The 27,159-nt window shown below is 46.9% G+C and overlaps 13 protein-coding genes across 13 annotated transcripts; 6 read left to right on the top strand and 7 right to left on the bottom strand.

The window, feature by feature from the left end:
- Window positions 1-66: 66 nt before the first annotated feature.
- On the bottom strand, window positions 67-2,534 carry FIESC28_03424 (uncharacterized protein; the record flags this gene model as incomplete). The annotated part of the gene is made up of 6 exons (XM_031157573.1): window positions 67-221; window positions 288-1,581; window positions 1,639-1,670; window positions 1,727-2,228; window positions 2,285-2,337; window positions 2,453-2,534. 6 exons carry the CDS (start codon window positions 2,532-2,534, stop codon window positions 67-69), a joined length of 2,118 nt encoding a protein of 705 aa, XP_031018399.1.
- Window positions 2,535-3,065: 531 nt separating this feature from the next.
- Window positions 3,066-4,750, top strand: FIESC28_03423 (uncharacterized protein; the record flags this gene model as incomplete). Its single annotated transcript, XM_031157572.1, has 4 exons — window positions 3,066-3,316; window positions 3,373-3,751; window positions 3,802-3,879; window positions 3,935-4,750. The coding sequence occupies 4 exons, from the start codon at window positions 3,066-3,068 to the stop codon at window positions 4,748-4,750; spliced, it is 1,524 nt and encodes a 507-aa protein (XP_031018398.1).
- Window positions 4,751-5,095: 345 nt separating this feature from the next.
- On the bottom strand, window positions 5,096-5,920 carry FIESC28_03422 (uncharacterized protein; the record flags this gene model as incomplete). Its single annotated transcript, XM_031157571.1, has 1 exon — window positions 5,096-5,920. The coding sequence occupies one exon, from the start codon at window positions 5,918-5,920 to the stop codon at window positions 5,096-5,098; it is 825 nt and encodes a 274-aa protein (XP_031018397.1).
- A 419-nt stretch (window positions 5,921-6,339) lies between these two features.
- Window positions 6,340-8,100, bottom strand: FIESC28_03421 (uncharacterized protein; the record flags this gene model as incomplete). The annotated part of the gene is made up of 5 exons (XM_031157570.1): window positions 6,340-6,788; window positions 6,843-7,436; window positions 7,498-7,566; window positions 7,620-7,710; window positions 7,762-8,100. 5 exons carry the CDS (start codon window positions 8,098-8,100, stop codon window positions 6,340-6,342), a joined length of 1,542 nt encoding a protein of 513 aa, XP_031018396.1.
- Window positions 8,101-8,615: 515 nt separating this feature from the next.
- On the top strand, window positions 8,616-10,332 carry FIESC28_03420 (uncharacterized protein; the record flags this gene model as incomplete). Its single annotated transcript, XM_031157569.1, has 4 exons — window positions 8,616-8,691; window positions 8,756-8,776; window positions 9,487-9,688; window positions 9,741-10,332. The coding sequence occupies 4 exons, from the start codon at window positions 8,616-8,618 to the stop codon at window positions 10,330-10,332; spliced, it is 891 nt and encodes a 296-aa protein (XP_031018395.1).
- An 815-nt stretch (window positions 10,333-11,147) lies between these two features.
- Window positions 11,148-11,982, top strand: FIESC28_03419 (uncharacterized protein; the record flags this gene model as incomplete). The annotated part of the gene is made up of 2 exons (XM_031157568.1): window positions 11,148-11,188; window positions 11,238-11,982. The coding sequence occupies 2 exons, from the start codon at window positions 11,148-11,150 to the stop codon at window positions 11,980-11,982; spliced, it is 786 nt and encodes a 261-aa protein (XP_031018394.1).
- Window positions 11,983-12,752: 770 nt separating this feature from the next.
- FIESC28_03418 (uncharacterized protein) lies at window positions 12,753-13,331 on the bottom strand (the record flags this gene model as incomplete). Its single annotated transcript, XM_031157567.1, has 1 exon — window positions 12,753-13,331. The coding sequence occupies one exon, from the start codon at window positions 13,329-13,331 to the stop codon at window positions 12,753-12,755; it is 579 nt and encodes a 192-aa protein (XP_031018393.1).
- A 1,895-nt stretch (window positions 13,332-15,226) lies between these two features.
- On the bottom strand, window positions 15,227-17,452 carry FIESC28_03417 (uncharacterized protein; the record flags this gene model as incomplete). The annotated part of the gene is made up of 1 exon (XM_031157566.1): window positions 15,227-17,452. One exon carries the CDS (start codon window positions 17,450-17,452, stop codon window positions 15,227-15,229), a length of 2,226 nt encoding a protein of 741 aa, XP_031018392.1.
- A 663-nt stretch (window positions 17,453-18,115) lies between these two features.
- On the top strand, window positions 18,116-19,246 carry FIESC28_03416 (uncharacterized protein; the record flags this gene model as incomplete). The annotated part of the gene is made up of 3 exons (XM_031157565.1): window positions 18,116-18,379; window positions 18,428-18,705; window positions 18,757-19,246. The coding sequence occupies 3 exons, from the start codon at window positions 18,116-18,118 to the stop codon at window positions 19,244-19,246; spliced, it is 1,032 nt and encodes a 343-aa protein (XP_031018391.1).
- A 93-nt stretch (window positions 19,247-19,339) lies between these two features.
- Window positions 19,340-20,570, bottom strand: FIESC28_03415 (uncharacterized protein; the record flags this gene model as incomplete). The annotated part of the gene is made up of 3 exons (XM_031157564.1): window positions 19,340-19,378; window positions 19,446-19,840; window positions 19,907-20,570. The coding sequence occupies 3 exons, from the start codon at window positions 20,568-20,570 to the stop codon at window positions 19,340-19,342; spliced, it is 1,098 nt and encodes a 365-aa protein (XP_031018390.1).
- A 631-nt stretch (window positions 20,571-21,201) lies between these two features.
- FIESC28_03414 (uncharacterized protein) lies at window positions 21,202-22,092 on the top strand (the record flags this gene model as incomplete). Its single annotated transcript, XM_031157563.1, has 1 exon — window positions 21,202-22,092. One exon carries the CDS (start codon window positions 21,202-21,204, stop codon window positions 22,090-22,092), a length of 891 nt encoding a protein of 296 aa, XP_031018389.1.
- A 1,838-nt stretch (window positions 22,093-23,930) lies between these two features.
- On the top strand, window positions 23,931-25,242 carry FIESC28_03413 (uncharacterized protein; the record flags this gene model as incomplete). The annotated part of the gene is made up of 5 exons (XM_031157562.1): window positions 23,931-24,095; window positions 24,145-24,181; window positions 24,247-24,332; window positions 24,393-24,778; window positions 24,843-25,242. The coding sequence occupies 5 exons, from the start codon at window positions 23,931-23,933 to the stop codon at window positions 25,240-25,242; spliced, it is 1,074 nt and encodes a 357-aa protein (XP_031018388.1).
- A 196-nt stretch (window positions 25,243-25,438) lies between these two features.
- On the bottom strand, window positions 25,439-26,096 carry FIESC28_03412 (uncharacterized protein; the record flags this gene model as incomplete). Its single annotated transcript, XM_031157561.1, has 2 exons — window positions 25,439-25,663; window positions 25,734-26,096. The coding sequence occupies 2 exons, from the start codon at window positions 26,094-26,096 to the stop codon at window positions 25,439-25,441; spliced, it is 588 nt and encodes a 195-aa protein (XP_031018387.1).
- Window positions 26,097-27,159: the final 1,063 nt, after the last annotated feature.

Below are 27,159 nucleotides of genomic sequence, written 5' to 3'. Positions count from 1 at the left end.
AAAAAGAAAGATTTAATTATATATATTATAGCTTAAGCACTTTGTGTAAAACTAAGAAACACTGGTTCAACACGACCAATATGACTGACCGTCCATCTCTTGCCATTCAGCTGTTTGGGTAATCGTGGGCGCTGAAACAAGATCATCCGCAGACGTTGCCCAGTCTGGCATCAGAGCGAAATTGAACATCGGGAATTCAGAGCCGAGTCCCCCTGTAGTCTCTTATACCCCGCATGTTAGCGCTCTTAGTACTGAAGAGATAGACACCCTTGTACAGTGTGGCCTACCTTGGCTATAATCGTTGGTCGTAGAAGATGGGTATGTTGATTGAAACCCAAAGACAAGGCCAGCTACCCCCGCGGAATCTGCGCTTGGCGTATTGACTCTTCCCAAGACAACTGCCAGGGCTCGCACAACTTTGCGGGCCTCTTTGGAGGAGTTGCTCGACTGAAGCCAAATGTCATGTGATCGCTTGAGAGACGCCATGATGGTTTCATCAAGAAAATCAGATTCTGAAAGCTGCGGTGCTGCTCCACGGGCATGCTGTAGATAGTAGCAGAGAATACTTGTAGCCAGAAGAAAGTCGTGGTTCACTAAAGAAGACACTCTCCATCTCTCTTGGTATAGCTGGCAGAACGGCTGCGTCTCCTCTTGAAGAATGTGTTGGTAATCAAGAAGCTTGAGTGCCGACTCCAACACGATACGTCTAGAGCTAGCCGAGTGTGCGAGAGGCAAGAACATGTACTTTCTGTGAAGGACAATCTTGGCTCTGTAGAAGACAGTTTCCAAGATAACCTTCTGCATGATGTGCTGAGGAGAGTCGGTGATATTGCGTGCCATAGAGTGCCACTTGAGACATTCAGGGATTGACTTGCGTGCTTGGTCAAGTTTGTCATCCATCTTCTGCACTTCTGTATAGGGATATGGTCTGACATCGGCAGAAAAGTCCCAGATGTATCCAATAGTTGTCATCAACCTTGCCTTGACGAGGCGATATAGAATAGGCGTAAGATCTGTGCTGAGTCTTGACGGTGGCATCTCGACTGTAGCACTGTCAAAGTCACTATCCTGAAGGTTCGAAGGCTCTTGAGTATCAGTCTGCCAATGCTTGATCATGCGTGGTAGACCCATCTGAGCTGATAACCCAAGATCCATCTCGACGATGGTAGCCCAAACCCTTCTGCGCATCTCAGCAGAAAAAGGTGATAAGCCCTTAAAGTGTTTGGGGTCTCGATGATAACCCATGTGTAAGGCAAGTTGGACAGTATTGCCCATCAGAATCCATATTTCAATCTCTGCATCGTTGCTGAGAAATATCTCTGCTGCGATATACAGCATGAGTGTCTCTAGAACGAAGGGTCCACCCTTGGCGTAACTCCCGAGAACCAGGCACTGGGGAATCCTCAGTCTGAAGGTATCCACCATTTCTTGCAACTCTCGCTCCATAGAGAGAACTGCTGGTGATTGGACGCCAGGATCGAGACGGGACTTTTCAAATTGAGTGGCTAGACACATGATAGTGAATAGTAAGCCCAACCAAATGGGTGATGTTGTTGGTGGATCTTCCCAAAACTCTTCATACTAATGGATAATATCAGCTATGGGAGGCTTCACTGGCGTATCACAAATCTAACACACCTCGTCCAGAAACTGGACGCTGTGTAACACAGCTATTCTATGATATCAGCCCGCTGTTAATTACGAATAAGAATTCGGGTATACTAACCTGGAGACATCTCGAAAGAATTAAAGTAGCGGGATACCAACCGATCGACTACCGAACGAGCAGGGATCGACGAGAGAATCTCATCTTTGTCAGCCGGCTTGGGGCATCCGTACAACAGCTGAGGACCAGTGATCTGAAGACATGGAGGATCGACCCCCTGGTTATCAAAATGACGTGACTCTTCGTTATCAAGGTGGTCTTTGAGCTCGGCAATGCCATCAAGTACTGCAGCCCAATGTGCACTACCCACGTAATTGGCGCCGCCACCTGTTGACTGCATGCTTCCATAATCCGCCGGCGAAACAGCGACGCTTGCCGGCTCTTCATTGGTAGATGGAGCATGAGCTGCAGAGGGAGTTGGGTAGTCAGGGACGTGGGGTTGGCCACCGGGCGACGGGGTTGCTCCGACGTGGTCGTGGTTAACGTTGGCGGATGAATTCTGCATCAGATCATATACCAAGCTCTCAAGATGGCGGACACGATCTTGGGTGGTGGTACGTGTCTGATGTGCCACACCGTTACTCGAAACTTTATCTGACGCATAGGTGCACGACAGACCAAGCTCCCGCTGTGCACAGCTGCTACAGGGCCTTTGACGGTCGCATCGAAGCCTGTCGGGGTGTCATGTAAGCACGTGGGGGTTTGAGCGGTAAGAGACAAAGAGTGATACAAACTTTCTCTTTCTGCAGAGGTTGCACGATAACTGTGGCTTCTCCCTTGGCCTACTTGATGGTAGACGAGCTCTTCCCTGTGGTGTCTTGCCCGGACCCCACTCCGTCGGACGGACGTCCTGGGCCTGATCCGCCATGGATGAAAGGAATAGGCTTAAAAGGGAAGCGAGCGTATGTCGGTAAGATGAGTGCCGAGTAATCAGCGTCGCGAAAAGTCAAAAGTTGGAAATTTTCTCTACGTAAGAATGGAGCGACGGATTAAGGCTGTAAAGATAATCCCTCTGGCAAGTTTCAGTCATGGTACGGTTTTTGTTGAAGCTGACTGCTTATGCTTATGCAGGTCCCCACTAAACCCTCTGTAGATCCCTACCTGTCATTTCGGGGCCGACCTTTGTTTCCGCTCCGATCCTCCGTTCCGATCCTCCGTCGTGCATATCCGGGCCGATCCTCCACGCAACTCGCTCCCAGATAAGAAGAAGACAACACAATAAAGTCTACACCACAACATTAGGTTTTGTAAGCAGTATCGCACTTTATCGGTTGTGACAGCAGATCCCCACAGAAAAACGAGTTGCCGCATGCAGTCTGTACCCTGTCGCTACATTTGCGTCCAAATAATCAACACCTTCTGAGACAACATCAGCTTACATCAAACGACATCGGCAAGAATGGCGACAAAAGACCCAGCTGTCGTGGCTCCGGATGAATTCCAGCTGGAGGCGGGAAGAGGAAACACAGGCACCAACGTTGGTGATGCACTCGAGAAGCCTTCGTCTTCCACTGGAACAATGGTCGACGAGCCTACAGACCCAAATGTTGTTGATTGGGATGGACCTGATGATCCTGAACATCCACTCAATTGGTCCAAGACTCAGAAGAATCTTCACCTAGTGATTGTCAGTTTATTCACACTGGCAGCGTAAGCAATTTCCCTTTCCACTGCTGTAACAGTACTTTGACTAATGATCTGATCAGAAATCTTGCTGCCACCATGTTCGCACCTGGAGCAGAAGAGTTGGCCACTGAATTCAGCATCACCAACTCCACCGTCACGGCCATGACCGTCAGTCTGTACGTGCTGGGCTTCGCTCTCGGTCCACTTCTTCTCGCGCCTCTGTCAGAACTTTATGGCCGTCTTGTAATTTACTACGGCTGCAATTTTGTATACATCGCATTCACCATTGGCTGTGCTCTCAGCACAAACGTCGCTATGTTTTTGGTCTTCCGAATCATATGCGGTTGCGCTGCCTCAGGTCCGATGAGTATCGGAGGTGGTACGGTAGCAGACTTGTTTCCGCAAGAGGAGCGTGGTAAAGCCATGGCTTTGTTCACTGTAGGACCTTTACTTGGCCCTGTAAGTATTCGTCTCGAATGTTATGATTGCTGGCCTAACATGTCTTACAGGTGATTGGTCCTATCATAGGAGGTTTTGTCTCTGAGAATGTCGGCTGGCGATGGACATTTCGCATCATCCTAATATTTGTAAGTCATAACCCTATGTACCAGTCTTGCGATAGCTGTTGACAATGTGAAACAGTCGGGATTGATCGGAGTCGCAACGGTGATCTTGATGCGCGAGACAAATTATACGGTCCTTCTCCAAAGGAAAGCCCAACAGGCTCGAAAGGAGACTGGGAACGATAAGCTTGTCCCAAAGTTGACCCGCGACGAGACACCAAAACAGATGCTCGCCCGAGCTATCGTCCGCCCACTCAAGCTTCTCATATTTTCTCCCATCGTCTTACTCATCTCGCTCTACACTGGTATCCTCTTCGGTCTGATCTTCCTACTCTTCACCACTTTCCCGTCCGTCTTCCAAGATGTATACGGCTTCAGTCCAGGCACTGCTGGACTGGCATACCTTGGTCTGGGTATCGGTATGATACTGGGTCTGGTTCTGTTTTCTGTTCTCAGCGACAAGATGCTCAAGCAGAAGAGTGGTGCTGCCAGGCCCGAGGATCGCCTTATTCTGATGAAGTGGTTGGGTCCAATTACCCCATTGGGTCTTTTCATATACGGCTGGACGGCCAAGTACGCCGTCCACTGGATTGTGCCAATCATCGGCACGTTTGTCGTTGGATTCGGTTCTCTCTTCGTGGTCATCCCTGGACAAATCTATCTCGTGGATGCTTTCGGAGCAGAGGCTGCTGCTTCGGCAATGGCTGCCAACCTGTTGGTCAGGTCTCCCTTCGGTGCCTTTCTGGATCTCACAGCGTCACCATTGTATGAGAGCCTGGGTCTCGACTGGGGTAACAGTGTTCTTGGGTTCATCTGTCTTCTGTTCACTCCGGTGCCATGGCTCTTCTGCACTTATGGAGAAAGAATGCGGACTCACTTCAAGGTGGACCTGTGAATATAGTAAGCCCCAGACTGGCAATGGAGAATGAGAACGCTGGTCAAGTCGTACGTTGGTCTGGCAAACAAGCTGAGTCTATACACGACGAGAGATGGAGGCAGGACTCTTGTATTACACATTCATGTATTAATTTAGATTTACTAGCCTACATGGAAAGGTATCCTTAACTTTAATAGACTCAGACTTCGACTTGATGTCTGTAAAGTACTAAATATCCATCCACCTTTAGCTCCTCCCATGGTATCACCAGTGTTCCCTTTCTGCCTTTTTACTTAGATTCCCTCGGTACACATCCCAATAAAACGCGCAATACATTGCAAAGGATGAAATCCTGTCCCGCGATTAGATCACGTTCTCCTCGTCGTAATCGCGATCAGCACGTGCAGTCGGAGCTGTGTTATCCAAGTGCAACTCAGAAGCACGGATGTCGATCTTCTTGATAACCGCGCCCAACACAACCTTGAGAAGCTCATCCTCAGACATCGCTGTACCATGTCCACTCCATGTCACTGTGTCAACAATGTCTCGTGTTCCAGCCTCCTTGTGCAGTTCGTCGTCGAGATGCTGCAAAGTCTTCTGTCGCTCAAGATTGGGTCCACCTAGACGGAAGAGCTGGACACCCGCCTGATGAATGGGCGCCTTAGCCTCATCTAGAGCCCTGGCAGCTTCAATCAAAGGTGTCTTCATGTCATCGTCGAACTGGCCCGCTGTGAGGACGATGATGTTGAGAGCGGCCTTCTCCTCTCCGGCTGTGAACTTGTCGCAGTACCACTTGAGTAGGCCTCCCAGTCTGGCACCCATGTTGCACTTGCCTCCCGGCTGGACTTTGTCGAAGATGCTGCCGACCTGCTTTCCCTTGCTTGTTAAGAGCATGTTGCCAACAAAGCCTCCGATGTGCGTGTAGCCCGACTTTCGAATTGACTGCACTCCAGGGATTTTAGCCAACATGCCTCCAGGTCGGTGGTTGACAAAGTAAAGATCAACTCCATCCGGATCGTGTTTCGCACAGATGGGAGCAATACGCTCTACGAGTGTCTTGATCTCGGGCCAGTAAGGCTGCATGGCCTCAGAATCGTCGACGAGAAACATTGTGTCGAAACATCTTAGCTGTAGAAGGGTCTTCTCGTACTCGGTCTCATCCATGGTTGGTGACGTGGGGGCTGACATGATGGTTGTGAAGAATTGTACCAAAGGTCAAGTCGATGTTTTGAATTGAAAGGGGGTTTATCTGAAACAAAAAAATGAGTTCACTGTCAAGTTACTTCATGGAATGCGGAATCTTGCGAAAGCCTATAAATTCCCATTGAGGCGGTGAGGGAGCTTATGACGATTTTAGTGGAGATTGGTGGGAGAGAAATGCGGGACGCGAATCCGTATACGAGTCAATGTCACTGTGGGTCTGTACAACCAACAGCTCAACAGATTCAGATTTGATGTAGATCTTTATGTTGGTAGGGGAATAATAGATGGAACATGAGTTCTATAGGGGTAAGCGAGTGTATAGCAGTCTACCACTGATCCTTCATCACAGGTGCATGATCTAACGAAAGCTACTGACTATACAAGTAGACAAAGTCTCCAATATTCTAGGACTCCACAGAATCAATATCCAATTCCTCTGAACGTCGTCGAATAAGCAGCTTGGCTCGCAGATCAGGCATAAGGTTCATTCCGAAGGAAGCTGACTTAGGCACAGCATCCTCAGCAAGCTTCCAGTCATACTTCAAGAGCATGTGACAAAGTGCGATCTTGAGCTCGTTGGCGGCAAAAAAACGTCCTGGGCATGCGTGATTGCCGAACCCAAAACCCAAGTGGTCAGAGCTAGGGCTAACAAAATGAGGGTGCGAGGATTTGCCTTGCTCGGCCTCCTCTTTCTCTCTCATACGCAGGAACCGATAACCATCGAATTGTTCTCCAGACTCATGCGAGTCAGCACTCCACATGTGCGAAGTGGAGCAGACGATTTTCGTTCCCTTCTTGATAACGTCGCCATTGGGAAGAGTAACATCCGCCATAGCCAGTCTCCTGAAGCTACCTGTATAATGTGTTAAAGGAACGAACTCGATATACGTAATGGAGTGGTATTTACCTAGGATGGCCGGTCTGAGTCTTTGAGATTCCTTGAGAACACTGTCCATCAATTTCAAGTTAAGCAGAGCAGTCTTTTTCAGACCTTCAGTAGACAAGACGCGGATAATCTCTTCTCGAAGCGGTGCCAATAACTCAGGATGCTGAGCAATGTTGAAAACAGTCTCCATGAGAAGGTCGGTGGTGGTGTGGATAGCAACAAGGGACAGATTCACTTGAGCAACAGCTGGGTCGTGCGTGGAGTATTCCTCTTCGAACCATTCGAAAGAATTGTCGTATGGACACGGTTCACCCTTGGCCTTTGCTTCAGCCTTGATAGCGTTTCGACGTTCCAGTAACGGGTTCAGACAATTTCGAGCTGCATTCAGAGTCCTTCGAACCTCCTTGCAAGAGGGTAGAATGTGATGAACAAACGACCGAGACCATCGGGGATACATTCGCAACTCGTCGCCAGCCTTGACCGACAGGACCGTATAGTCTCCAGCAAGCTTTACCCACTCTTCATTCCGGCACATTTCCTCGCCCATGAAGACGCGGGATGACATACGTGAGATGATACGAACAAAGGCAGGTTGGGGTTGAATCTCATGCCACTCTAAGATGTCACCGTGGTTAGCTTCAAGATATCCCTGTTGGTATTGTAACGAGATACGTACCAGGCGAATCGGCGATAACGGTGCGGAATGCTATAGACGCTTCCTCAGACAGTGGTCCTGTAACTTTGTCTAAAGGTCAACAGTTAGCAATCGAAACGCCAGATACTAAAACCAAGACTAACTTAGAGCTTTCGTCAAGTACTTGACAATGACCTTGTTCAGATTGGGATCAACACCAAATGGCTCAAAGCCGGGAATGTAACAGTGCGAGTCCTATTTAATTAATTACAACCATTATCCAAACGATTCTTAGTGATCCCTTACATCCTGAGCAGGAATGATGAAATTCAAGTCTTTATGACTCTTCAGCGCATCGAGAAACTGAGGAGGAATGACAACGACTTCACCCCAGTCTGTGTTGGCTCTGTAAGGTTGACCTTTGTACAAAGATTTGCCCTTGTCGAGGAGGTTTCTGCTATCGCTGATGAACTCTCTGACAACTCGATTGGTCGAGATTTCGAAGGAACCCTTCGGATTCAAAAGAGGGTACTTTCCACTGCGGTCGAGAAGAGAGGATTGTACAATGAAGAGGGTAAAAACAGTAATACAGCAAAGGATAGCATACTGGGGATTCTCCAGAATGGTATCCAGCTTGGTCAACATGATAGCGGTTGTTAAAATGCTTGAAGTAGAAGGATTTGAATGCTGGTTAATTTACATAGATATTTATATAAGGTAATCGTCAGAACCTAATCTGGTGGTGTTGAAGATCTTTATACTAAAACGCCCGAGAGCCCGAACAGCAGGTATCGGGGATCAGTAGAGTCCCGAACCCGAGTGGGTCTTCAAGTGCCGAGAAAGATTGTTAGATATATTGATCATACAATTGGCTCATTGAGGTCTGAAACAGACGGGTCTTGGAGAATGCCCCGGTTTCAATGCAATGTAATGCAACAGGGTTGACTCATACGACAGAGCGAATAACCGATCAGGGAAAAGGATTGACGACTCAAGATAAACGAATTTGCACTTCAATACGACTTTTCAACGGCTCGTATTCGGGTTGACTAGAAAATCGTCTCCAAGTTCTCATTGCTGTACATATACTTCTGTAATATGACGCAGAGGTTTGCAAATAGCTGAGCCACTATACGTAACTAATATTACCTACCGGCGCTATGAAACCATCTAGCGAGTATTGGCAAAAGACAGATAGACTTTGTTGCGCGAACCCTACGTGCTGTGGCGCTCTGTGTATGCATAAAAACATGCACCGGCGTCTTTAAACTTAGAAGTTAGCATTGACTGAATTATTCAGTCTACCCGACGCTAATAAGTGGTATGTCTAACCCAACTTGTTATCACGCAAAGATAAATCTCGTGTAAAAATGGTGGTCATGTGATTTTAAATCTTCAACTTTGTCAAGATAATGTGGATCTAAATTGGTAATACTATCAATGATGCTTAAACATAATCACATAGCTGACTCCCATTTCTTATACCTAATAATCTAACAGTGAAAGATATGCTTTACAAATCAAATCGGCAGTGTCAACAATAGCTGTGTGGCAACAGAGGATGTATGTATTTAGGGTACCAATGCTTCCAACCCTGTAGTGGCTAACTCGGAGCTGGTTTCCGTTCACCTTGAGAATATTGTTACAGTAAACGGACTAGTAACCACAATGACATTTGGAAACTAAGAAACATCAGCTGTGTGAACGCAGAACAGGGTAGGAGCCAGCAAAACGGACGCTAATGCAGGCCAGTGCTATATAATCCCTTACCCCCGAAACTCCGCAGATGCCCACTCCGCGAGACGCCTACTCCGCCAATTAGCTTTTCTACTCACCCATTGTATATAAAGAGTAACAGGCATATGTTACAATGACCGATTTACAATCCATACTTTTGCATAAATCAACCAGTCATGGGAAGAGTCGCTGTTGCCGGAGGCTCATCTGGCCTGGGCCGTACAATGGTTGATGCCCTCTGAGAGGCAAAGACTCACGATTTCATCATCCTATCACGAACGGCTACCGCTCCAGACACTCGCGCTGTCTCCTACTCCGATACAGATGCCCTGGTGTCTCTTCTTGAGTCCGAGCAGATTGATATTGTGATATCATGCCTGCCCATTGATGGTGATGAAAGTGGACAAGCCCAGCTTAACCTCATTGAGGCGGCGAACCTGTCGAGATCAACGAAGCGTTTCTTGCCGAGTGAGTTCGGAACGGTCTATCGCGAAGAGTAAGTGACTTCCCTTTCGGACAGGTCCACACTGGAACTAACGAGCGATCAGCAACATTGCCCACATCCCATCTTACCACTGGAAGCTCAAAGCTGTTGATGCCCTTGAAAAGACCGAACTAAAGTTTTCGCTTGTTTCAATTGGTCTGTTCTTGGACTATTGGGCTGCCCCTTGCATTCCAACTCATCTCCGTGCGGCAAATATCATAATCGACCCCGAAAACAATGCTGCAGTAATCCCTGGTGACGGAAACACTCCCATGGTGCTCACTCACTCACATGATGCAGCCAAGTTTACCATCGCAATGCTTGACCTTCCACACTGGAAGCGCAGACACTCGATTGTTGCAAATCGAACGACTCTCAATGAGGCCGTTAGACTGGCTGAAGAAATTAAGGGTACCAAGTTTGACGTCAAGTACTTCTCTGTGGAAGAGATGGAGAGGGGTGAGTTTGATCTCACGCCCAGTATGAAGAGGGTTTTGCCTGAGGAGATGCAAGGAAGTCTGAGAAATATGCTGGCTTTGTCTGGAATCGGGCTTGCTCGAGGATCAAATGATCTCGATGGAACCGATGACCTGAGACTTGAGTTTCCAGACATCAAGTGTCTTACAGTTAAGGAGGTTTGGGAAGCATGGAAGTAGAGATATAATTGTTTTTCCACATTGTTAGTATCTCTTCAGAGACTAATCTATGTTTTCTGCAGCAGGTGGTTGCTACAGAAATGTGTAATACAGGCCTTTAACCACCAAGCTTATAGATACAGTGTTTTGTGTCCCGTAGAAAAGGTTATTCATTTGAACTTTAAAAAGGGAAACTTTGTTTATTTTCAACCCAAGTCTCTTGAACTGTAAGCTAAAATAGCGTTCTAATTGGCTGAGCAATAATCACTGGGTCAACGCTTGATTGAACAAAAGTACGTCCATTTCTCCCTCTACGAGAGAAAGAAAATAAAAGCTTCTGCAACTTTCTATTACGCTTATTTCAGGACAAAGAGTTGCTATCAACTGAAGTTTGTGTTTGTTTCACCTCCAGAGTACCTTGCTGCTACTTAACTCCCGCTGCTCTATTACGTAATAGTCTTGTCGCTATCGCAAAAGTGGGTTATCCCTTCAGCAAGGACACAGCAGAAGAACAACAAGAACCTTGGAAGCTCCCATCTAATGCGCAAAGACAGTTCTCCGTTTATATCTAGACAAACTCTTAACTCCCACAGCATTGGAATCCCCTTCAGCCAACTATGACCGCTGACCGTAAACAAACCCTTGGCACGTGGAATCGGGGCGCGGGGGAATTTCCTCTACTCAAGATAACGGAAAGAGGTCAAAGTAACTTGTATATGGATATGGCTTTTCTCCCAGAGTACAGCGCTTTCAGTGTTGAGGAACACAGACTCGAAGACTACAAGCAAACTAGAACTGGTAGCGTAGCAGAACCTTCTCTTCAACAAACATGCAATATGGCCAGCACGAAATTATCGACTAGTATGGGACTAGCTTCGTATGTCTTACAATAACTTCTAAAATTCTAAAATAACTAACATAACCAGTCTACGGGGGAAAGGCGTCGAAGTCCACGTCGGCAGCCAACCACCATCTGATGAGAACACATGGACTCTTCCTGTCAAACTGATCTCACAGCACTCCGAATACTTCAAAGCCGCATGCCTATGGAACATGACTGGTAAGATCTCTCTGCCAGAACAAGACCCCATTGTTTTCGGGTTATTCGTGGAATGGATCTATTACGAAACCTACGAATCAATTACATTTGAGCCAAGTCCAAGCATCCATGCGAAGTGCTGGGTGCTCGCCGACTATCTTCTATGCGACGAACTCAAGGACTACGCAATGTGTGGTCTGTTCGACGACCACGCAGAGAGAGGCATGTTGTTCGGAAGTACAGCAATAAGCTGTAAGGATGTGCAATATGTGTGCAGCTCCACGGCTCCGGACTCGAATTTGAGGCAGTTCTATATGGACTTTGTTGTAGACCACTTTACCGATAAGGGGATGCTACGTGGAAACACTGCAGAATGGGACGAAATTCTACAGAATGACCCACAAGCTCGTTTAAAGCTGCTCGAGAAGATGAGATCGCCTTCGGTATCTTATACCAAGAGTCTGGAAGACTACCAGACGGTCAATGAACCCCAGGGCGACTCTCGTCTTAGGATGGATGTAGGGCTCGCTGGGTTATCTATCGCAGAGAAGAAAACAGATATTGCAACAACGGAACATACGAGCAATGACGAACTCAGTCAGGCGAGTAATGGCCTTTGGAAACAACCATAAGCTCAAATGTTTTCAGATCGAGGGCTAGACGTTGGACAACCCATCATGACCTGTGCTAACCTATTGTTAGAAAACTGAAGCTTCTCAACTCAGCGTCGATACTCCAGCCTTCGTGCCCGCTGAGCCATTACAGAATGCGAAGGGGGAGCAAAATGCAGATAACATGGATGGACTGAATAGTGCCGTTGATAGTGGTCCGTCTCCGAACGGAAGCGCAACCAGCGATGAGTCAGAGGGAATGACTGAATGAGCATTTCTCTACAATATTATTTTGGGAGCGGTTGGTATCTATCAATATTGCTGGAATTTCTAGGCATTTGGGTTTTTAATTGCAGCTGGTAAGGATCTACTAATTAAATACGATTTACCCGAAACAAGGGCTACAACTTACAATGTCGTTAGATTGCATGTGTCCTTAATATTATGCCTGGCTCAAAATGGTAGTACTAAGCGCCGCACAACATCGCCCCACACCCAAATATGATTACTCAACAAATTAACAACAGCACCCAGTACACATGAGATATTAAGATATGCCCTTCAAGAGATTATATTTGGTAGTCTAATAAGGCATGGCTTGAAGCCTTGAAGATGTTGAAGAGACTGGAGTACATAGATCCAGTGTCAGTAGAACACTTCTCTATATACAAATCAGGTCGCATGCCAAAACGCCGAAAAGAATTAAAAGGTAAAAACATCGCTTTGTTTCGTTATGTAGAATGCCAGACGCGTTAGAAAATAATGTACAGAGAATAGCTTGCGTACTGAGCTTAAGCAGAAGAGTAAACACAGGCGACGGGGTTCTTGTCCTTGGTAGTGCGGACAGTGATGGGAGCACAGTTCTTGTTGCCACCAGGGTTCTTGATGCCGACATCGGCCCAGAGAGTGTAAGAGCCACCAGCCTTCTTGCTGTTAGGGCAAGCGACGAAGCCCTTGCCATCGAAAGTGAGGTCGCCGTGCTTGGTGATCTTCCAGCCCTTGGTCTCGGCGTTCCGGGGAAGGTTCCAGCCCTTGTCTGCGTAGGTGGCGTAGCCGAGAATACCCTGACCCATGCCGGAGCGGTCAAGGTAGGCCTTCTGAGCAGTCTTGCCAAAGGTGTAGAGGTTGAGTTCACCAAACCTGTTGATGTTGAATGTGACCTCGTTCTCGGTCAGGCCCTTGTCGCAAGCGGCGTGCTGGTTCTTGACCTTGAGAGCAAAGCGGCCGTTAGTGGCTTGGAGGGCCTTGTTGTTGATTTCCTTGTTGCCCTTGGAGAGGGCAACGGCGTTGTAGCCTGTGACCTCGCCGGGTGCGGCGGCAGAAACCATGCCAGCGGCGAGGACGGTGGTGAAGAGGGTAGAGAAGTGCATCTTGATGGTAATTGTAGAATGACAAGTAGAAAAAATCTTTGTTGGTTGAGGTAAGTTAATTGAAGAAGGTGGAAATCGTAAGCGTGGAGGTTGTGTGAGGAAAAGAAGTCCAGAGGTCGAACACATCTGGTCTTTATAGGCATTAACATCATGACGATCTTCATACAATGCCGTCACTGCCGGAATGTGTTTTTCTGTACAACGGGGCAATACGAGATCGGCTGATGGGGCGGGGCGGGCTGGAAATCGTGCCGTTAGCTCGTATTTAGCACAAGGGGCCCTAGTTTAGTCTAGAACCTACTTCTAGAACGCACCCAGCAGTGGGCAGTGTAACCTATAAATAGATTCAGTGTTTATGTTGTTACTAAAAAATAAAGTTATTTATAAATAATTACTAGTAGTACCTACCTAGTCAGCAGTATTAACTACTGCGTATTAAAGGTAAAGGTAGTAACTAAGAAAATAAATGTAGTTAATAACTAAAAGACAAAGCCTAAGTACTTTAATATCTAGACTATCTTAGCAAAGAATTCTAATACGCTGTGTTGGACCTGTGAATTTGATGGCTGAAATTGTTCTTTGAATGACACTCGTTGCATGTCTCGGTTGAGTTATCTAAACGGTTCCTTCCACAAACCTTACAGTAACCTTCCCTGAGACGGCGCCGTTCGAGGTTACGCCTCACGATGCTTCGGTGGGCTCTGCATTCCGTACATGACCCGTGTTGTGGGCCTACCTCTCGTGAATAACAAGAGTAACAGACGCCCCACTGATGCAAGTGATCTAGCTCTGCTGAAGTTAAGTATGGGCGGCCGTGATGTGCAGGGCAAAAGAGATTAGGAGCTTCAATAGGAACCAGACACTTCATGCAATGTCGTACTTCTTCTGGAGAGATGCTTCGGTTATTTCTGCAGCTCTGGCAACGTACACCATAGAGTTCAGGCGGGTTTTCACAATTTAGGCAAGTAAGAGTTCCATGTGCCCAAGAGAAAGTAGGCCCAGGAGGACCTTGCGGGTGGGTCTGAAAGTGGTTGTATCTTTCACTCTGTGGATACCGATCGTATTGTTGATTTGGGAAATATGGCCAAGTTTGGAGGCTCGGGGGAAACGGGTCGTCGGGGTAGATATCCGCTCCGTTCGGGAGAGGTTGGAGGGTCTCTTCTTCTCCATATCCGAAGTTTGGATCCTCCCACTGGCTCTCGTTAAATTCTCCAAAGTACCGCACTGGAGCACTGCTACCACCAGTGTTACTAAATTGATAGTATGGTTGGTTGGGATCCATGATTGGGGTTTAGTATACCTAATAGAGTGGACTGCAATATACTAGTATAGCTTATGGGAATAAATTTTATTACAAGGTGAAGTTATAGCAGAAGATGGAATCGAACCTCTGGGAAGAGAGTCCATTTTATACTTAAAAGGCTTTACTGATGAACTGAGGAGAACAGATGTGAATATGAAAGTTATCTGTTTTGAACTATGATTAAGCTGGCTGTGAAACAATCTTACCCGCCGCAATCAACATATCCTTGTGATGGATTGTGTAACACTGTGTTTGGTGTTTCCCGGATAACGTTAGTAAAGGGAGGCAGAACAAGACTGGCTGGATGGAAGGAAGCAAAGAAGGACATTTTGTACAGCAGCAACCTTACGTTACGGTAGGGCGAAACAGGCTCTGTGCTAACATCAGAGTCATGATACCTGATAACTGTGTTCTTGTTAAATGAAAGCTGAATCTTAATTGTCCTGAGAGCATTGTATATTACCCTGCTTTGGTACACAGTAGTTATCTCAATTCTCACCTCTTTTTTATAAATCACTAAGTAAGCAAGGATGGGGCAGCACCGAAAGAACAAATATCTAGAAATAGTAGCACATGGTTAATAACGTACTATTCACCCAAGAACAAGTGATGCCGTCTTTAGATCTAATTTCTCCCACTCCTCTGCTATTACCTCCCCACTTGCAACTCGATATGCGATGCCATCCTCCCATTCAACCCAAAGTATAAGGTACGTATCCTTGCTTAGTGGCTTAAATGCACATGGTTCTCCATCCTCAGTCTCCGAGTAAGTTTTCAGTTTGCATACCGCCACTACATCAACAGGTAGCCCTGCCTCACTTCCATCCGCATGCTTGGGAAAGCGATCCCTGGATTCCTCGTTTACGAGATCCAAAATCCCAATCTTTGTCCCGGAACTGTTAAAAAGAGATGCTTCCAAGCTCCGTGAATTTCGTACCAGTATATCCGTGTCTTCTCGAAAACCGTGCAGCGTGGCTGTTACCGTCTCGCAGAACAGGTACCTTGTTTGTTCAGGCATGGAAGGACCCGTCCAATCTTGGATGCTATTCACAGGGAATGGGTAATACCACTCTAAGGGTTGACCGTTCCACTCAACCATCGATTCATGCTGGAAGACATATCTGTCACATCCTTCAGGGTAGACACGAGGCTTCTTGTAAGTTGGCGAGTTAATTGTAACGTCTCGGCGCGTCCATCCAGCAGGCATAGGTTTGCTGAGATCCTTGAAAGTATTTCGTTTCTCGTACCAAGTTGACCGGATTCTTCGTCGTTGCTCTGGTGGACCAAACGGTATATCGCTCGTGTACCACTCGGTAATTGGAAACGCCTCTTGAATAGTGTCCGCGAGTGTGACTTCCATTGCGCTTTGGCGTCGCAGAATCACAGCACCTTTCCAGCCTAGCCAAGACCACGATGGAAGCCCAGACGATGTAAACTGGTCCTCAGCGGGCCTCCCCGATGACTTGCGACGTTGGAGGTTGTTGACCCAAACTCGCCAGCCTAGGCTATCCTCAAAGAACATTTCCGGAATCCCATAGAGAAACCCCCCTTCGAATGATCGACTGAATATCGATAGTAAACCAGAGACAGCTGGCAGGGCGTCTTCCTCGAATGTCAACAACCTCTGATTATACGTCGTCAGGTATCTACTGATAGCAAATTCATATGGGAAGCCGGCCATCACCGCATCAGACCAAGACCAGAGTTCGTCACTGATCTCGGTATATAGAGTCAGCTCCTCGTGCCAAACACTACACGCACAAATCCAATGCAGCTCATCGTTGCAAAATATGATCTTTCTCTTCGATAGAGCATATTCTTGAAACGTCCATCCTCTTTGATAATAGGCTTGAGGCTGAGAAGAATAGTAAATCATCTCATTCAGATTGAAAGTGTTTCTAACAACGATTGTCTCATCTCCGAACGGAATAATGTCTTGACTCGCCTCCCGAGGGCCAGATATGTCATGCAACCCAGATAAGCCAGAATCGGAGTCGCCATCTGCAGCGATAATAGTTATAATTGCGTTAGCATAGATGGCTCCCATTAACCCGAGTTGCTCCGAAGCAGTCTTTGGGTCATGATGAGTGATGCAGAGTGAATCAGCCCACAGAAACCGCTCCTCAAGTATGGTGGTCATACGCACCGCATGGCGAATCATCGGTGAGAGAAGGTTTGCAAATTCCGGGGCTGTCAAGGCAAATGGCTCTTGTAGCCTTGTGAAGTCACTTGAAGTGATGCTCGGTCGAGTATACTTGCCGTAGGTGTAACTGATTGCAACATACTTGTCAGTGGTATGACCAGGTACAATGCATTGATTCTTGACATCAATTAACCACGCAGGTCGTACAGGCCACACTTTGAGAGGATTGTCGCATTTGGGTCCATGAGCAGAAACGCATCTGTGCTTCCATTTCTTGACAGTTTCGAGATCGGCAAAGTCCGGGTTTAGCAATCGTCCATTGCCTGGATGGTTGTCAACGTTGTCTTTTTTCACCAATAGTAAATATAGAACATAGCCTCCTCCAGACAAGGATTGATTAAGAGCTGCGCTACAGCCTTTAGGTGTTTGATTAAATCCCATCTCATCGTCTTCCGTCAAAGCTTCCTCAGAGTTGAGGAAATCGACAAAATTTTGAACGAGTGGTCGGTGGTTTGGACAAGTAGTTGAAAGCGCTTTCTCATAAGTCCCAAGGTTGACCGGGGGTGCAGTACCAGGGTCTGCAAACTGGTGCCAAATGGCTTTGCAAGTGGAGCAATCGGCTACCCATCTCGGAGAGTAGATTGCGGGGGACTTAGTTTCAGGTGCTTCGGCCATAGTCCACTAGAGAGAAGGGTAGACAGTACTAGGTGTCGATAGCGAACTCTGGATTTTTCCTGTGGCGTGTGTGATTAGCCTGGTACAAGTGTGGCAAGTGCGAAAGCGGTTAATCGTAAGTTTACTAAGAAGCAGGGCGGCTTGAATCAGGCTCATCTGGATGGGGATAAGATAAATCGCGCACTACGGGGAATGTACGTCCACTTGACTCAAAGATAGATGATCTGACTGGACCTTTTGCCTGGATGCCTAAAATGCGAAGCCGTAATGGGCCCGATAAGCAAGGATTGGGAGTATTAAATTCCGCATGAGAGCGGTTTATTTCCGTTTTAGTCTCCACCAAGAATGGTGAGAGAGGAACACACAGCGAATCAGCTGGCACTTTCATCCTTGAGGCTCTTACACACCAATCGGAGTCAATCGTTCTTCTTCCAGGGCCCCTTGATGATAACTGGTGATCTGTTCCGCGACCCTACAAATGTCCAATCATTTAGATCAGCCTGGACCGGGAAATGGATCCTGATCCTTCAGCTGAACTGACCCTGGACTCATCGGGCAGGGTTGGCCGAGGTAATGGTCTCTTCATAACCCAAGGACTTCGCTCGCCATGCGGTGACATGTTTTGACCTTGAATTAAACTTTATTCTCAATAGTCTCTACGCCATGCCTCGACACCTATCGATCCTGCGTATAGTCAGTCTCCTGGCTATCATCAGCCCCATATCAGCGGCTAAATACGGGTACATTGAGTCAAAGGATTGTGTGGATCCATCAGGCTATGAACAATGCTACAAGACTGGAGACGCTGCGCGTAACGACTGCATAAACAAGAATTGCAAGAACAAGAACAGAGATTGCATCAGCGCCTGTGACTGCGCATTCAATTTTGGCGTCGTTGACTGCGCCCTGACCAGTTGTTGGAACAAGGTAAGCTGAATAGAGCAACTGAACGACAACTAGACTGACAACTTGAAGGTGTACAGTTGCGAATATCAAAACACAGTGCTTGAGCTAGGTGGCAACTGTCAGGATGAGAAGTTCGAGGACATCCCATTCTTCCCGGCACCCGACGATGCCCCCGACGCTTGCTCATGCAACCTTGGCAAGGTCGCTACATCTCTGAACCGTGCTGTAGAGGAATTGGACACGTGCATCGAAAGAAACCAGGACACATGGGACTCACTGTCTCTTGATGAACAGGAGGTTTTTATCAAGGCTTGCAAGTGCTGCACAAGCAGCGGTATACTTTCTAGGTAAGAGTCCCCAAATTACTAAATCAGTTCCAATACTAATTGTTGACCTAGCTTCTGGGGTATCTGCCCTGATACAAAGCCCTCACTTCTAGGCGCCGACGAATACTGGAACATACTCATCTCTCAAGACGAAGACTATCCTCAGTGCGGCGATTACAACGATGTCTACAGTTGCGCAAAAGATCTCAAGTTCACGCCACCAGGCGAAGACAAATCAGCAAAGTTCTACGGACCTGGTGAACTTCCCAAGAATGGAACCAACACACTGTCCAATATGGAAGGCAGCATCACTAGTCCTCTCAGTGGCGCCACGTTTACATGGACGGATGGCCCCATCGTACATCCCATCACTGCGGCGAGTGCGGACGCGAAACCAACAGGCAGCTCGGATAATAAAGACGACAAGGATGATGGTAAGAGTGATGAAGCAAACGAGACTGGAAAGAATGAGACTGGAAAGGAAGATGAAGAGGACGCAGCTTCAATTATTTCTCCTCCTGTATGGGCCCTCGTTTTTCTGGTCTTTGCTTTGCTTCCTTAAGAAGAGAAAATGTTTAGATAGCCTATCGTGGGAATAAATGCTTTTTCTTTATAAAAATGGGATAGACAGACCTCCATAGATAGGTAGACCAAGTCAGCCAGATACACGTGTTCGCGGTAACCAGAAGAGCTTCTAATTCTGTGATCAGTAGAAACTTGAAAGTCTATACACATCCATAACCTATTACATGTACCCGTACTACTAACCACGGCTTCTCCCTAGGCTTTGAACATTTAAGATGAAGATGCTGACGCTGTTCCATCTTCCATGCCAATTGACCCAACGATCCAACAATGCCCTGAGCTTCAGAGGATTTGAGTTCTTTCTTAAGAATATCCTTGAACGTTTTCATGACAAGCTCATTGGCACGACGGGGGTTTGGTGCATTTACGTCAAGACTGACGCTTGTTTCAGTTGCTGTTCTCCTTTCCACAACAATGTAATGGTCTGTTATCATCTTTCCTTCGAAAACGCGGACCTGATCTATGGCCTTCAACATCTCAACTGGGAATATGCAAAGGCAGTCATCGTGACTTAGAAGATCAGTCATGTCGGAAGAGGGACCTCCCGCCTTCCCTGGCTGGCTTTGCGACACTGCCAGAAGGTCAGCTATCTACTGAATACAGCTCATGAGCGATATTCATGGTTCTGGGATCATACCTTTTTGTTCGGTTCCACGCGTCTTGCTTGTATTGCGACGCGTCCTGCTTCTACTGCGACTCGCCTTGACACTATTCTGTCGCGACATCACCTTCTTAGCGACAGGGCCCTGTGCTTCCGCTGCTGGTGCTTGCTCTGGAAATTTCTTTTGTTCTCGGAGATACGGAACAATGTATTTGTTAATAAATGGCTTCGACACACCAAGATACACAGCATCATTAATAGCGTTGCGCATCCTCGGAATGTATTCCTCTCTAGCTGGGCCATCCTTAGTGTAATTCTCACTGACGTATACAAGTGCCGGGACTTTCTTCCATGGGGAACGCCTTGAAACTCTGTTGTCATCACCCACATCTTGGCGCAATTGTTTTAGCAATAGAGCTAACCCGTCTGTGTTGAAGTCTGTGTATTGATCATGAGGCTGTACTGAGACCTTCATGATACGCTTTTGGTAAAAGCCTTTCGAAACTCCTTCATTGCGATCCAATGCAAGTTCATCTTTGGCGTTGATCTCGTATAGAAGACCTTCCACGGAGTGATTGCCGTCGGACTTGAGCACACTGGCGACGCCTCGCTCATTGATATGCCATCGAAAGGAATCAAGAATGGCAGGTCCCTTGAAGACGCTTTCAGGACACCGTTGGGCCATTTGGGCAACGCTCATATTGCTTCCGTATGCGAAGTAGAGCTTGCTGGGTGGTTGTGAATGAGGACATGTTGGCCGGTGTTGTGACGGAATCGGTTTATTGGTAGAATACATAGCAAAAAATCTAGTCAGCTATCTCAGTTGATGGAGGTTATTGAGGAGCCATGAGATTTTAGAAATTCTTGGAGGGGTATGAGCTGGCAGCCCGATAAGGCAGAGCCAATTGTTAGGCTGCCATTTCTCCACAGGGAGGATTGGACTGGGTCAAGTGGGAATACCGCCGGGAATAACACTATATCTGAAATTCGGCGGCTTGGCCTGATGCTCCTTTGCACAGCCTTACTTGTGGACTCCTAAGTGGTTTTGTTAGCAGGAAGTCCCCATAAGCTAGGCCAGGATGAACAAAGATCTGTGTAGGCTTTAATATATGCTTGATTCAGTAGAATCAGTGCAGAATATCCGTAGCTAGTCACCGCACATTCATTATAGAGACTCGCCAAGCTGCCAAGAGTCTGTTGCCAGAGAGAGCCTATGGGTCCGGAATAAAAGGTTCCGATAAAACCCCTTTCTTAAAAATTCCTATAATGACACGACAGAGAGCTGTTATATCACGACCCTACAATCTCGATTCCACTGCACTGCCCCGATAATGGGCCTCGACTTTGGCAAAGCCGTCGGCACCGCCTGCGCCACATTTGCAATCACAAACGTCGACGACATATTCGTCCTCATTACATTTTTCACCGAAGCATCAACCAGTCAAACACTGACCCCTCTCAAAATCGCCATCGGTCAATATGTCGGCTTCACGGTTATCATTGCCGTCAGCATGATAGGATTCGGCGCATCCCTGCTTATTCCCGCAGAACCAATTGGATTTCTTGGTCTTATACCCATGTTACTCGGCATCAGGTGGCTTCTTGGTCTCATCTTCAAAACGGAGGAGGAGGATGATGAGGATGATGCAGCTGTTGAAATATCCAGGACTGCTGGGCTTAAGAGCATTTTCAAGGTTGCTTCTATGACTGTGATGAACGGCGCGGATAACATGAGCACATACATTCCCCTTTTCTCACAAGCGAAGGGTAATGAGGTTGCGATATACGTGGTTGTGTACTACATCTTACTTGGGTTATGGTGTCTTGCTGCCTATCTTATCATGAAACAAAAACATATCCTACATATTGCTCAAAAGTACGCAGCTGTGGTTGTACCGTTTTTCTATATCGGCCTTGGAATATTCATCGTTGTCGACTCAGATTGTTATCCGTGGTCGATTGAAAAGATTGACGATGATCTTGACACACATCCTGGAAAGATCATCTTGGGCGTTGTTACAGCGGTTCTCATGGTAGCATGTATCAGTTGGATGCTTCTCTATAAGTTGCGAGCGCAACCAGCTCAATCAGTTCCAGATGAGGAGGTATCTGACATTGAGGGCAGCTCTCAACCGGAATCACAACAGGAAATCTGTAATGGTTCCGTCCAGCCCGTCCCCGTTCAATCCGTTCAAATTGGTACAAGCACAGAACAGAAATAAGGTTTAATATAATAATTCGGTCAAAGCTTTGATCACACTTATTCTTCCATCCTCAGGCTTTACTTTGCGTGGTCTACGTGGTGCAAAGATCTTTCAAAATGCCCCCTCAACGTAGAGAATATTGTGAAAGCACTAGTCGGTTCCCATGCTAGCGCCGTCATCTTCCGTCCTCGCTCTGTTTGTGTTGTTGAAAGCGATTGGACAACACCATGCCCATGAAGAGATAGTGTCTATGGGCTATCTTAGTTCTGATAATTCAAATGTCATGCCAGGTTCCTGGATCAGATCCCAAGGCGCGATTCCGATGTCTTCGGCGGCTTCTTATGTTAAGGAGAGAGCAGCGATGTCGATTGCTAGTCCAAGGATGGCGGAATCGACGTTGTAGAAACGCTAGAGATAGCAGCTGAGGTTGTCTGCTCAAATAAGCTTAGCTTCAGACATTGGCTTATGACAGTTGAGCACATATTATCCCTGTTGGCTTCACAAGCGAATGTGGCTTTTAACCAATTTGCTTATTAAAATGCTTGATAAGTGGAATCGCGATAAGGCTGGCTTTACCCCAGATCATCGCTCTCCCAAATGCTCGGTGCCCGCGGATCATGACTCGACAACCGGACAGGACGGAACTTTCCGTGGGTGTACCAAAGTTCCAGACTGAGTCCAAACTAAGCCACACAGCACAACGTGGACTAGCTCTGTCAGCCTTCAAACGTCAACGAATAGCTTCACAAGCCAGTCATTATGAGTGGAAGAGGTCCGAGTGACACTAACTCTTCAGCTTTCGACGCCATCAACGCCGCAACGGGGCAGCGTTGTCCATTATTGATCATTTCAACGGTAGTTGCTCAAAGCCCTGGTTCAAGACGCCCGTTTGTCTGCGGAGGTTGGTGTTAAGGCCTTTTGAGAATCAAGATCTTCCGACAGGTCATTCCTTGGCACGTCTTCTTGAACGATTCGAAGAATCTATATCTGCATGTCAGACGGCAAGGCTTGCTCTTCTGTGAACGAATGGCTGGGAATTTTCTCACTGTACTGATTTGTTTAAAACAAAGTACACATAATGCCTCACTACCGGGTACAAGCAACCAGCCCCTTGCCGTTCATTTGCACTTGTTGACATCGCTTTAATCTAGTTCGGGTATCCGACATGCCGGGGAGACTAAACTCAGCCTGCGTCATTAGACCCCTGTTCATGGCATTTGAGTGCTGATGCAAATCAACTCTTAGTGAGGAGGAGGACTCAGGGGTTTGTTTGACTAACTCATTATACCAGTCGCACAATTCTCCCAATTGGCTGGGAATGTTCTTTGCAAATCGGACTAGCTATTACGTACTGAGGGTCACAGAGATGAGCAGCGACACCTTTGGCAAATGATATACCTTACCCGGTTACTGCTAACATCCGTATCAAATTGATCACCAGGGAGTCCAGGGGATTATCTAAAAGGTTTATAGAGGTTACAACGCAAGCGATGGCCAATCCAACACAGCTGTTGCTAAAACCAGCAGCCCGTATTCTGTCTGCCCGGGACTTGGTAAGCAAGCTAGAAGCAGCCTGAGAGTGGCTGGTCTTGTCGGAAGACTGCCCACTTGATACACATGATACATAGCGTAAAGCCAAATTACTCGACTACCTGTGCCACTCCTGCTCGAAAACGCCACACCAAAGATAACGGGCAAAGGCTGACTCGCGACACATTTTACTTTACTCGAATGGAAGTAGAATGAAGAGGAGTTGGACTTAATCACCTTCCCTAAATATATGCCGATGGAACTTTTGCAAATGGACCTACATTCGCGTCTTTCTTTCAGGAACTTTTGTTTTGACAGCTAACGTTATGGTCCAACCTTTTCCCATTTACCTGCCTCGGCAGAGGGAGTTGATCGCCGTTTGGGTCGTTCTGCCTATGCTTTCGAATTTTATCGTTGGCCTTAGGTTTTATGCCAAGACGAAGACGAGAGGCGCTTATGGGTGGAGCGATTGGATGATCATAGCATCTGCTGTAAGTGATCCGATTGTTCATAGCACTCGTGTTCTAACACTCTTGACAGTTTTTCACAGATCTCTTTTTTGTTTTTCTTATTCTTAGTGGGTCTTCCATCTTGTGCATCACAGCAAGGCCTTTAACCAAGACTCAAAAGCTAACAAATCAGTGCTTATATACGGAGGCATCGGCATTCCTGGATATCCATATACCAGTACCACGGAGCCAACTGATGTTTCGTTGATCCACGATCAGGTGTGTCTGAGTTCATTTCGCTGGCAATGATCCTTGAGCTAACGTACCATGACCTTGTAGATCGGCTGGGCAAACAATGTCGTCCTCGTGCTCGCAGTCTACACATGCAAAGCTTCTATTCTTTTTTTATATCACCGAGTCTTCAAAGGTCACAATGGCCCAATGAAGATCATCATCTACGTGGCATCGGCTGTTACTATGATATGCTTCTTGGGGAGTTTCATCGGTTACCTTGTAGCCGTACGACCCATCGAGAAGTGGTGGGCATGGGGCGATGCCACAGCAGAACAATTCCTGGCGATGGCGAATATTAACATCGCCTATGACGCCCTGACAGTCTTTACTGACTTCTTGATTTTTGCACTCCCGCTCAAGTCAATCTGGGGGCTGAATATGAACCGCGGGAAGAAGATCAGCATCATTATATGCTTTTGCTTCGGCTTGATGTAAGTGACCTCAATCCATCGACAAGCTCATACCGGAACCAGCTTATTGACATCCGATATTCAGTACCTGTCTCATTTCTCTGGCTCGCGTTGTCTTCACAAGGGGTTACCAATGGAAGGACCTCTATGACGAGGGAACCGTATGGTCCCTTGCAGGTGTCGAGCCAGTGGCGGGAATCATCTCGGCATGCCTCCCCGGCTTGCGTCCACTCATGCCCAAGACACTCAAGATGTCCTCTTATGGGACTTCAGCCAAGCCAAGTAGATTCAGGACTGGCGGTACCACCACGACAGATAATGCGAAGCGCAGCACCATCAGGGATCCTAACCCATTCACGGTCCTAGGTGATGATAGCTCGGTGACCGAGTTCCGACACGTTGTCAGAGAGGTTCCTTCAAGGTCAGAGATAAGCGATGAGTATATTGAACTGGAAGAGCGGCGACCAAAGGCTTTTGATGCTTAGTGAGAATTTATTGTGTTTCCCTATGTTGGCTACTTTCAGATTAATAAACTACTGCTTCATTTCTTTGATTTAAAGAACATTTCACTGAACCGTAAAACCTTTGATCGCATACAACATTGTTAGACTATTTCTTGCCCTACGTGGCCGCTAAATAATCTATGGAGATTGATTGAATAAGCGTACAAAGAGTAGTTAATTACCAACAGTACTTATCACCATTGTATGTGTATCCAGCTGTAACATCCCCCTCACCGTTGATCACCTGCGCATATCCGAGTCGATTCTGGCCACAGAGCGTTCTCTTGACGTAGTCCCAAGAGCCTTTAATATCTGACTTCCATTTTCTTGTGGTAGACCCAGGCCCAATAATTGGACCTTTGTTGTAGGAACAGATATACGATAGCGAGTTGCCCTTCACACACTAAAGCAATGTTAGATCTTGATTGACGCAAGGGGCCAAAAAACTCAGAAGCAATCTGGAATACACATACCGAGAATCTTTTATAACCATTTGCAGTGGTTACAATAGGATCATTAGCGAAACTGTCTATAAGACACTTGTTGGCTTTATCTGTCTCAGATGAAGGTCTGTTGACACTGGCATGACAGCCCTCCTTGCGTTTGACGAGGATTGAGCGCTTATCGACGTTGGGTGAGGGGAGGACTTCAACGGTTGGAACGTATGTAGAGTTACCAAGCTGATCCCATGGAACAAAATGGGTCACTTCGTTGCCGGCATCATCCAGATGGCTCTTGTACAATCCGTCGGCAAGTTTAGGCTGCTCTGGCAGAGCGGTTGCCGACACTGCAACAACGGCGGTAAGAAAGGAAGTAGCGAAGATGGTGAGTTTCATTGTTGCGATGATGGATTTAAAAAAATTCACTGACAGATCCTACCTCTTATATTTGGTTGGAAACGCACTACAGACCAGGTTGTGATAACTCACCGCTAAGATGTGGAGTGAGTAAGCTTAGGTTCTGCAAATTTCATCAGCTGCTCCACAAGGTGGCATGAAGGAATCGCAACCTGACCTAAAGCGCATCTACAGTTGGTTCGCAATGTTCTCCCCCGCTACATCCTGATCGTTAAGGTTGCTACACTAGCTCCTGAATCCTCTTTGAGGCTTAGCATTCGGAGTTTTTACTTGAAGCAGACTTTTTGGCAGGAGGATAACAAGTAGCGAGATACGAGCTGCATGCAAGTTCCTTAGAAGAAGCGCAATCTACGATCCTCTTTGCGGTGGTTACTTTTTCGGTAATGAAAATCAGTCGATGACATGCCACATACCGTTCTCCTCTGCACAGCCCTCTCCTTCCGTCTGCAGTCTTGTGGTGACAATGTGCGGATCGGAATCCTGACAGCATTGCTCGTATCTAGCTTTTTTTACGAACTATCCGCGTATAAGATACATACATTTGTTTATACCTACAGGGTAACGTAATTGGTCAAGGCCCATTAGTGGTCGAGATATACAAGGACAAAACGTTTGTCAACAATTACTTTAGAGCTGTAGGAGGATTTGCCATACCACGAATATTTGTATCTTCGTCGAACGAGGTCGCGGAATTTGTTGGTGAAATCGCTTACAGTTGTAACTAAACGAAATGGTGGCTGTGCCAGCTTCGGCGTTAAGGTATGTTGCAATCAAAGTCACGTTTGGCCCATGCCGGGGAGCTATCCAACAATTCTATGACTTTATGGTAGAAAGGAGTTCCTGTAGGGTAAAGAGGCAAAAGTAACTTTTGTGACCCCTGCAAGAAAAGGAGAAGGCTATCGGTAGCTTCTACTCATCACCTACTACAGTTATTAGCGTCGAATTGCACCAATCGAAGGTGCTATGGCCGTTACAACCAACTCATGAGTGTTACAAAATGAAACTGGGTCTTTTCATATATCATTACTGACTTAAGTCTCTA

This window comes from Fusarium coffeatum, assembly GCF_003316985.1.
Source record: "Fusarium coffeatum strain FIESC_28 chromosome Unknown BRIP53273_contig_72, whole genome shotgun sequence".
NCBI classification, from domain to species: Eukaryota; Fungi; Ascomycota; class Sordariomycetes; order Hypocreales; family Nectriaceae; genus Fusarium; species Fusarium coffeatum.
The sequence above is the reverse complement of the archived record's forward strand: the minus strand, read 5'-3'. Positions and strand labels throughout refer to the sequence as shown.